Here is a 9,464-nt window from a genome sequence, read left to right as displayed (position 1 = left end):
AAAATGTCCCAATTGGTTCTCTCAAAACAGTCTTGCAGCTGATGAGAGGCACCCACGGGCCAAATTTTGACAGACATTATTTTGGTAAGAGCCTGTTTCCTGAGGGGGGTATATGCTGGTGCTAGAAACAAGGAATTAAATTAATAAACAAATAATCAGTTGGTAAGTCCTACCAAATGCTACATATGTTGTAGCATTTGGTAGCAAATGGTGCCTATGGGTTTTCTGTTGTTGTGCTAAGATAAAGGTTTTTTTATTAATATGATCTCAGAAATTGTGTTTGCATTCATTCCCTCACATACTATAAGGTATTTTTATTTCACTTATACCTTCTGAATTAGTTTAAATATGTGTATATTCCTGTTAGACTGTCTTACATGTTTAGCTGGAAAGGTTAACAGCCAGGTAAAGGTAACAAAAAACATAGAAACAAAATAAATACAAAATATATGCAAGTTAAAAAAGCACAAGTTAAAAGAGCAACATAGACTAGCTATTCATCTGCGTAATAGCCTGGGGAAGTAGAAGAATAAAAGATAAAATATCAATATTATTCCTCTAATATTTGCTCCTATTATTATTCTGGCAAGTCAAACAACTGAGTGAAATAAATTTATTGCTGGGGTGGCATAGCAGCGTGATGGTTAGAATCGTCGCCTCACAGCAAGCCCAGGCTGACCCGAGGCATTTCTGTGCAGAGTTCTCCCTGTGCCTGCGTGGGTTCTCTCCGGATACTCCGGCTTCCTCCCACATTCCAAAGACAGGCAGCTTAGGTTGATTGGTGACTAAATTGACCACAGGAGTGAGTGTGTGTGGTTGTCTACATGTCAGCCCTGTGCTAAAGTGACCACCTGTCCAGGGGGTACCCTGCCACTTGCCCAATATCAGCTGGGATTGGCTCCAGCTCCATTCCATGTAGCTGCTTCAGTTTGGCGGCCCTGCCTCTGTGCATGCTGGCTCATTGTCACACAGTCCCAGTCATGGTTTATGAGAACAACTGACTACAATGCAGCTGTCATTATGTTACTATGCTTGTCCTATTATGACAAGCCTACTGTCTTTTGTAGAAAAAGGCTTATTGCCTTAGAATGGCTGCCACAGTAAGGGAGAGGACCAAATTATAAAACCAGCATATTATGAGTGAGCAACCTCATATCCAAAAGAATAGCGCTGTTTGTAGAGATGCATAGTCGTCCTTTAGATAATGTGCATTAATAATCCCTATTCAAAATGACATCTAATGTAATCTAAGGTTACTAAACCAAAACTGGTGCATGTACAAGAAGATTTACAACTCAGTGAATATACAACATAAGAGATATAATTTAAACCAAGATGTCTCATCTTGCTACAGATGAGACTAGTTTCCAACACAGAACTTTAATCACAGTATATCATTATGCTTTCCAGATATTTCCCAGTGACATTAAACTGAATGTGTAACTTTTGCTGAACAACACCGTCTATGGCCAGAAGAAAAGAAGTTGCATCATGGAGTGGTACAGTAGCACAAGTAGAGAAGAATCATTGAGCCAACGGACTCAGTGAGGTCAATAATGCAGCACTGAGCTAACTTTAGCCTCCATAGGCTAATGGCCATAAGGTTGTAGTTGCAAAGCTCCTCTTCTGGTATATTTGGTAGAAGATAACTACTGTAAATTTACTCAAGTACTCTTCCTAAGTACAATATTCTTGTATTTTATTCGAGTATATCCATTATATGATACCTTATACTTCTATGCAGCTACACTTCAGATTATTTTTCTATTCTTTTATGGGTCTTTTCTGTGGTTCATCTTCTGGGTGAGACATGTGAAACTATCATTCTATATTTGCATCTTTTGCTCCACATTTGAATACTGATCGGCCTACAACTGTTACTTTGTTTTAAATTTCACCGTCATCCAGTCCATTTTTCCTACGCCATCCAGAATGGTGAAATCTACAAACATCTTGGTTTGGTTCAGTAACCATATGGGAACAACAGATAAAGGCCTATTTAAAGCAAGAGATTCTGCTCGATCCATTTCAGCTATCGAAGATAAAAGCCTCAGTACTGACAGGCTTTTCAACAAAAAACAGCAGATAACACTGCTCTGTGGAGAACCACTTTCAACCTCATGAACACTGTGGCAAGGCATTTTAAGGGTTATCCACCAAATCTCACCTTGTCCAGTGTAAACAGCATTATAGTTAATTTCCCAGTGTCATTCTCAACATCTTCCATTTCCTTATCAGTTGATTTTTTTTTTATCGCTGATTCTAAAAACATAGCTAATTCTGTTCCCATTTTCTTCCTAGAAACACACTTCCTCATAATGTGTGGAGGTCTAAAGCATAGACAAATTGTCAGTTTTAGTCTCTTCATGGAATTTGTGGGGAAAAAAATTGAACAATTGAAAATCTTATCCTAGAAATGTTTTGCAACACCAACATTTCTCTTGTTGTTAATGTAAATGGCAGATGATAAAACATTAACCAATTGGACATAACAATAAAATGTTCTCTCACAACATATTTCATTTGTTTTCTACAAAAATATTCAGTCTTGCAGTACTTTGTTATGATTGCCTTCAGGCAGTGGCAGCACTTGGTGAAAGTTAGGGAAAGGTCTTGTTCTGGTGTAATAAAAGAAATGCAGTGAGTTGAGGCACACTACATTATAATTTAACCAAAACCATTATCTTTTCCTAACCTATTTTTGTTACTTAAACCTAACCACAGACAGGAACCTGGAATACGAACCCTGGACTCTAATGTTACAGCCCTACATTTTTTTCATTCCCTCTAAATGCAAAAGAAAACTTCTTCAGCATTTACAAATTTGATCTTTTTTCACAGTTTTCTAGTATTTTTCCATTTTTCCTTTCTCTGATGGTATGACTCATATATGGTCCAAGTGTCCTATCAATGCTGTTCTTGTTTATATGCTCCTATCTTTTCATATTTCACATACATGTTTCAATTCTGTCACTAAATCCTTTGCAGCATTGTCTCTTTGCTCTGCATTTAGTTCCTATTACTAATGAAAGAGGATGTGTATTCTTTAGCCTGGTGAATGACTCATTCTTCTGTTTTGTTGCAGAGCAATGTACCTGTGTGCACCATGAATATACAAGTTCTCTACATTTGTTTACACACTAGTGTCTCACACCTTTCAGCCTTTTGCTATTTCAAGTGTCATTTGGTCAGGACCAGGCTCCTGCAGTGACAAATGTTTCAGGAATCTGCCACTCATTTGCAACTCAAAACCTGGCACGGTCATATAGAGCCATGTTCAGCTACCACTGTTTCCTCTATCCCTTCATTTATACTTTGTATGTACTATTTCACAGCATTATTGTACTACACCACTGAACAACAGGTCCCTATAGGTCCCTAATCAAAACACCAGATAGCACCACAAACAGCTACTCTATCAATGATTCAGTCCTGGGCACTGGCTACATTGCTCTGGAGACTAGACAGTTGATTTAAATCATTTGATCTTCATTACTTACAAGCAGGCGTGGATAATAGCAAAACATCATCTGGGTCTCTATGACCTTCTACTTCCTTCTATTTTTGTGTCAGATGAATAAATGATAAATTCTTTTTACTTTGCTTTCAACAAAGAGAACTGTCTGAAACGTGAAATAAAGAGCCATGGAATTTTTCTAGTTTTTAATAAGGATGCATATTTGAAGGCTTTTAAGCTGCCTGCATCAAAGATTTGAGCCATATACTTGTAATGCATAGAAATTGAGGGAAATGTCTGCTTGAGGGAAGTGTCTCCTACAGAGACACTGTCAATGATATTACACACACACACACACGCGCACACATATATGTATATATATCCACCGATCAGGCATAACATTATGACCACTGACAGGTGAAGTGAATAACACTGATTATCTCTTCATCATGGCACCTATTAGTGGGTTGGATATATTAGGCAGCAAGTGAACAGTTTGTCCTCAAAGTTGATGTGTTAGAAGCAGGAAAAATGGGCAAGCATAAGGATTTGAATGAGTTTGACAAGGGCCAAATTGTGATGGCTAGATGACTGGGTCAGAGCATCTACAAAACTACAGCTCTTGTGGGGTGTTCCCAGTCTGCATTGGTCAGTATCTATTAAAAGTGGTCCAAGGAAGGAACAGTGGTGAACCAGCGACAAGGTCATGGGCGACCAAGGCCCATTGATGCATGTCGGGAGCCAAGGCTGGCCTGTGTGGTCCAACCCAACAGATGAGCTACTGTTGCTCAAATTGCATTAACGCTGGTTCTGATAGAAAGGTGTCAGAATGCACAGTGCATCACAGTTTGTTGTATATGGGGCTGCATAGCTGTAGACCAGTCAACGTGCCTGGCTGACCCTTGTCCACCACCGAAAGCATCAACAATGGCCACGTGAGCATCAGAACTAGATCACGGAGCAATTGAAGAAGGTGGCTTGGCCTGATGAATCATGTTTTCTTTTACATCACGTGGATGGCCGTGTGCATCGTTTACCTGGGGAACACATGGCACCAGGATGTACTATGGGAAGGAGGCAAGCTGGTGGAGGCAGTGTGATGCTTTGGGCAATGTTCTGCTGGGAAACCTTGTGTCCTGCCATCCATGTTGATGTTACTTTGACATGTACCACCTACCTAAGCATTGTTGCAGACCATGTACACCCTTTCACAAAAACAATATTCCCTGATAGCTGTGGCTTCTTTCAGCAGGATAATGCGCCGTGCCACGAAGCAAAAATGTTTTAGGAATGGTTTGAGGAGCAGAACAACGAGTTTGAGGTGTTGACTTGGCCTCCAAATTCCCCAGACCTCAATCCAATTGAGTATCTGTGGGATGTACTGGACAAACACGTCTGATCCATGGAGGCTCCACCTCGCAACTTACAAGACTTAAAGGATCTGCTGCTAACAACTTGGTGCCAGATACCACAGCACACCTTCAGGCGTCTTGTGGAGTCAATGCATTGACGGGTCAGGGCTGTTTTGGGAGCAAAAGTGGAACCAACACACTATTAGGCAGGTGGTCATAATATTATGCCTGATCAGTGTATAAATAAATAAATATTGCAGCTGGTATAGGTAGGACTATTTTTACTTTATATTATATACTGTTTGGTAACTTTCCCCCAGAGGTGCATGTCAAAATCACACTGCAGACACGGCTCCCAATCAACAGACCTTAAGCCCACTTGTTATCTGAACAGAGGACCTTGGGAGGCTCCACTCTGAACCAGTTAAAGGCAGCTTCCCCATACACACACAAAACTGTGTTTGCTAGTTGAGACCTCACAAAACACATACCCATAATCCTCCTTACTGATGGAGCTCACTGTTCCCTAGACAGAACATACTGTATGTGAATCATAATTCACTGGAATCATAAGGAATTACATAAAGTATCTGTGACACATGTCTGACCTGTACATTTTCCCCACACAAGTGTAGTGAAGTAAAAAGTAAGCTACAACATTTCTCTCTGACATTTAGTGGCATAGAAGAATTAGGTACAGAATAATAGAAATACTAGAGTAAATTAGGAGTGCCTCAAAATTCTACTCAACTACACTGCTAATCACCTAGAGTAGGCCTAAATGTATTTGCAGTAGTGATTTAGGAGGTACAGTGGGTCATCCCTTATCCATAGGGTTGGCGGTTTGATCCCGGTTTCTCCAGTCCACCTACTGAAGTGTCCTTGGGCAAGACACTAAACCCCAAATTGCTAGTGGTGGCCAATGCCCTTGTGTGTGTCTGTGAATGATTGCAAGACAGCTTTGCAGCCACTGGTGTGAGGTTGTGGGTGAAGGGGTAAGTCTATGAACTGTCTACACTCATCTGTCGGAGCTAAACACTTTGCATGAGCAAGGTATGTAACAATTATGTAAATTAGCAAGCAAAAGCAGATATTTGTTTGCATATTAAGCAAAAAACACACAAATAAAAAAAGTCTCAAACCCAAAGAGGCATTGCTTGCAAAATATACCGTTTTATACATTCTATTTTATTCATTTATACCGATGGAAAATGTGTTCTAGTGAATCGTCTGATGACGTTTTAAACTGACGTAATAGAGTTCGCCCTCCACCAGCCAATCATATCGCTCTAAAAGTTAAAAAAAAAAACAAAAAAAAACAGTACTACACTACGCTTGTCTTCTGCGCAGACTCCCATATAGAGGAAGAGCAGCACTCGCGTGTTAAAGAGGATTTCTAGTCTCTCTAAAAAAGGTAAAAAAACACAACTGTTTTGAAAGCCTCTTGGTGGTCACACGTGTAGATGTCTGTGTTATCTGTCACTGTCTATATGTAGAATATCAACGCTGCGCCGCGGCTCTCTTGTTTTCTTTTGTTGTTATGCTAACCGGCGAGAGCTAGCTAATCCAGCTAATGTTACCATGTAGTGGTTGGCTTGGCACCTTCCTATAAAGCTAACGTCAGCTTTTGTTACATCCAGCACCTCTGGCTACGCTCTTATTCCTTTGAGCACCCTGAAAGGCGTTTGTATTCCTGAACACACAAAACTGACTAGGTACAGCGTATATAAACTGTGTTGGAAGTACCAATAATGTATAAAAAATGCTATATTTTAAATAGAACTTCTGTATTTAATTAACTGTTACCAGTAAAATGCACTTAAAGTATCAAAAACTAAATACTTATGTCCCCTGTGACTGATAGTCGATTCAAGTTTGTTAATACTGATGCACCAGTTTGTATGGAGCATCTTACTGTACTGTAACTTTACTGTAGCTGGTTAAGGTGGAGCTGTTTTATTTACATTTTAGTAGTGTAGTCCAGTGGTTCCTAATCTTTGGGGGGGTGTACACTGTACACACAGTTTTGAAGGTTGTACATTGTATTTTTACAAGCTTATCAAATGATGTTAAAGTAAAATCTTTATCTGAAAGGTAACTGCAACTATCAGTAGTATCAAATGAATGAAACTGAGTAATACATAAAATATTTCCCTATGAAATGTAGTGGTGTAGGAGTACAAAGTAGTGATGGATACACCAAGGCTTTCTGAAACACCGAATCCCTCTGAAGCAATTGTGTTGAAAATGGTTGAGTTTCGAAGTATTAGACAGTCAGAAATCCAAACTCCGATACTGCATTTGTATGAGTGGAATAAATTTGACAATACACACTTAATCAGAATACAAGTGGTCCTAATGCTTTTATTATTTTTTAATTTAATAAAGGAAGTATTATAAAAAGGGATCACTTTTAAACTGATTCTGCGACTCTGCTTTTAAATACAGAGAATTTCATGTAATATTGAAAACCAGTGCAACACCTCACTAATGGCTGACACAAGTGTGATGTAATGAAGCCTTGCTTGATAGGGTGATCATGTGATTTTTTTGTGTAGTGAAGCCAGGTCAAAATGTGTTGTCATCTGCTTCAAGCACAACACCACTAGTACAAAATATAAATGCTCAAGTAAAGTACTGTAGCTCAAAGTGTACTTACATAATATACACGGTACAATATATAGTATTCTTGTGGTCATATTCAAGGGAAGTTGATTTGTATATCTAATACATCCATAAAGACAATTGAAATGGCTTTATAGAATGCATAAAACATTAAATACTACAGGAATAGATAGATAATTTAATATGGAAGTAGAGCGCTTTCAAACATTATGGCGGGGACTTACTTCCATAATTTAACACTGAAACACAACCATTTTACAAGATAATCATGCTTCATGACAGTCAGTCCTTGAATGTTCCATACTTAGTTCTAATAATGTGAATATTTACTGCTTTGGAAATTGCAAACCTTAGCTCTATTCCAGTTTTTCTGAGGATGAATATAAATTTGATAATATATTCATTTATTTGTTTGTCTGTATTTTCTTTGCATCAGCTCTTAGGAGCTCATCACCATCTGTAAAGCTGTATAAGCACCGGGTTGACGGGACTGAAGGAAGTGGCGCGTCGTACGGGGAGCTGACTGCTGACATCGTCATGAGTTACAAACCCATCGCTCCCGCGCCATCTGGCTCCAACCACACACCTCCAGGTACTCTTAAGACCAGACAGCCTTAATATTGTTCATGCAGTTATTGGCCAGTTGCCATTTCTATATGGATATAAAACATTTTGCACCATAGGAAAATAACTTTGGTCAACAGTCTGAACACCATTATAAACCAATGGTAGCCTAGTCAATATTTGGATGCAGGTCACCATAGCAACAATACATCATCATCATACTGTTAAGCTAACTGACCAATGATAAACGCTAGGATCGAACAAGTCACAAAATTCACAATTTGGAATCAGTTTTCATTTCGATTCAGAATGTTTTTGCCTCTTCCCCCCCAAATCTGTTGATCCACAGGATCCACTGAGTTTTTTTTTTAAGCTTCAAGTCTATTTTTTCCTTCTGACTCTTGATTTTTGCTGTTTGTCATCATGGTGAAGACAGTTTGTCTGCCTGTTGTCTGTCATGCTGACAGACAGATGGCTGTTCTTGCTTTCAGTGTGAATTCTCAGTAAATCCATAACAGACCAAACCACGCTGGTGGATCCTCTAACCATGTTGTCCACTTGCCATTTTCAGGGCTCACTGACAGCTGATCTCGACACTTCAGCTGTGCCAACTAAATTTCCCTAGGCAGGGCCACCAAGTCTCCCAGCTGGTTGCACCACCTCTGTTTTACAACATAATGCAAAATAATCTGTATTTTTTTTTTTTTGTAAATTATTTTAAATAACCTTACCATCCAATGTGCATAGCCTACGTTTATAATGAAATTCAGAGAGAGGGAGACTTATGGAACACAATAAATGGAAAAATCACTTCTTCAAGACCAGTTTTTTCCACCTCCGTATTTTAACGAAGGTGAACCCCTTCTTATCACGTGGAGACTTAGGAAAAGCAGTCCACGCTTTTATTACTTCACGATTAGATTATTGCAACGCCCTTTATGTTGGTGTGTCCCAAGCTGTGCTGCATAAACTTCAACTGGTACAAAATGCAGCTGCTCGGTTGTTGTCGAACACTCCCAGGTATGCCCACATTACTCCAGTTCTTTTTTCACTACATTGGTTGCCAGTAAAATGGAGAGTTGATTTTAAGATGTTATTTGCCCCATCGTACCTATCAGAGCTGTTATCAATATACACTCCGCGCCGAACCCTGCGCTCCGCTGAGCACTTGTCCTTGGTTGTTCCATGGGCCTGATCTAAGAAATGGGACGACCACTCGTTTGTTGTCTAATGGTCCTAGACGCTGGAATTCATTATCGCCTGAGATCCGGTCTATAACTGAGCTAGCGGTTTTTAAGTCTACTTTAAAAACTCACTTTTTTAAACAGGCTTTTGGTGTTTAATTCGTTTTATCTGCCCTAAAGGGACATGGTTAATTTGTGCTTCTATATTATTTTATTTTGATGAAACTTTTATTGCTATGATTTTCTAACCTGTGTTTGGTATTGATTGTTTTAGTATTTGTT

General features: G+C 39.3%; 1 protein-coding gene across 1 annotated transcript in view; it reads left to right on the top strand.

Moving 5' to 3' along the window:
* The first annotated feature begins 6,120 nt into the window (after positions 1-6,120).
* cdk2ap2 (cyclin dependent kinase 2 associated protein 2) overlaps positions 6,121-9,464 on the top strand; it is a 7,550-nt gene continuing 4,206 nt past the window's right edge. Inside the window, exons 1-2 of the mRNA XM_020602197.1 lie at positions 6,121-6,223; positions 7,871-8,026. Of these exons, the coding sequence (XP_020457853.1) occupies positions 7,972-8,026 (55 nt within the window). The 5' untranslated portion in view covers positions 6,121-6,223; positions 7,871-7,971. The remainder of the gene's footprint in view (positions 6,224-7,870; positions 8,027-9,464) is intronic.

This window comes from Monopterus albus, unplaced genomic scaffold (assembly GCF_001952655.1).
Source record: "Monopterus albus unplaced genomic scaffold, M_albus_1.0 scaffold54.1, whole genome shotgun sequence".
Classification (NCBI taxonomy): Eukaryota; Metazoa; Chordata; class Actinopteri; order Synbranchiformes; family Synbranchidae; genus Monopterus; species Monopterus albus.
Note: the sequence above shows the minus strand (reverse complement) of the source record. Positions and strands in the feature narration are given on the sequence as shown.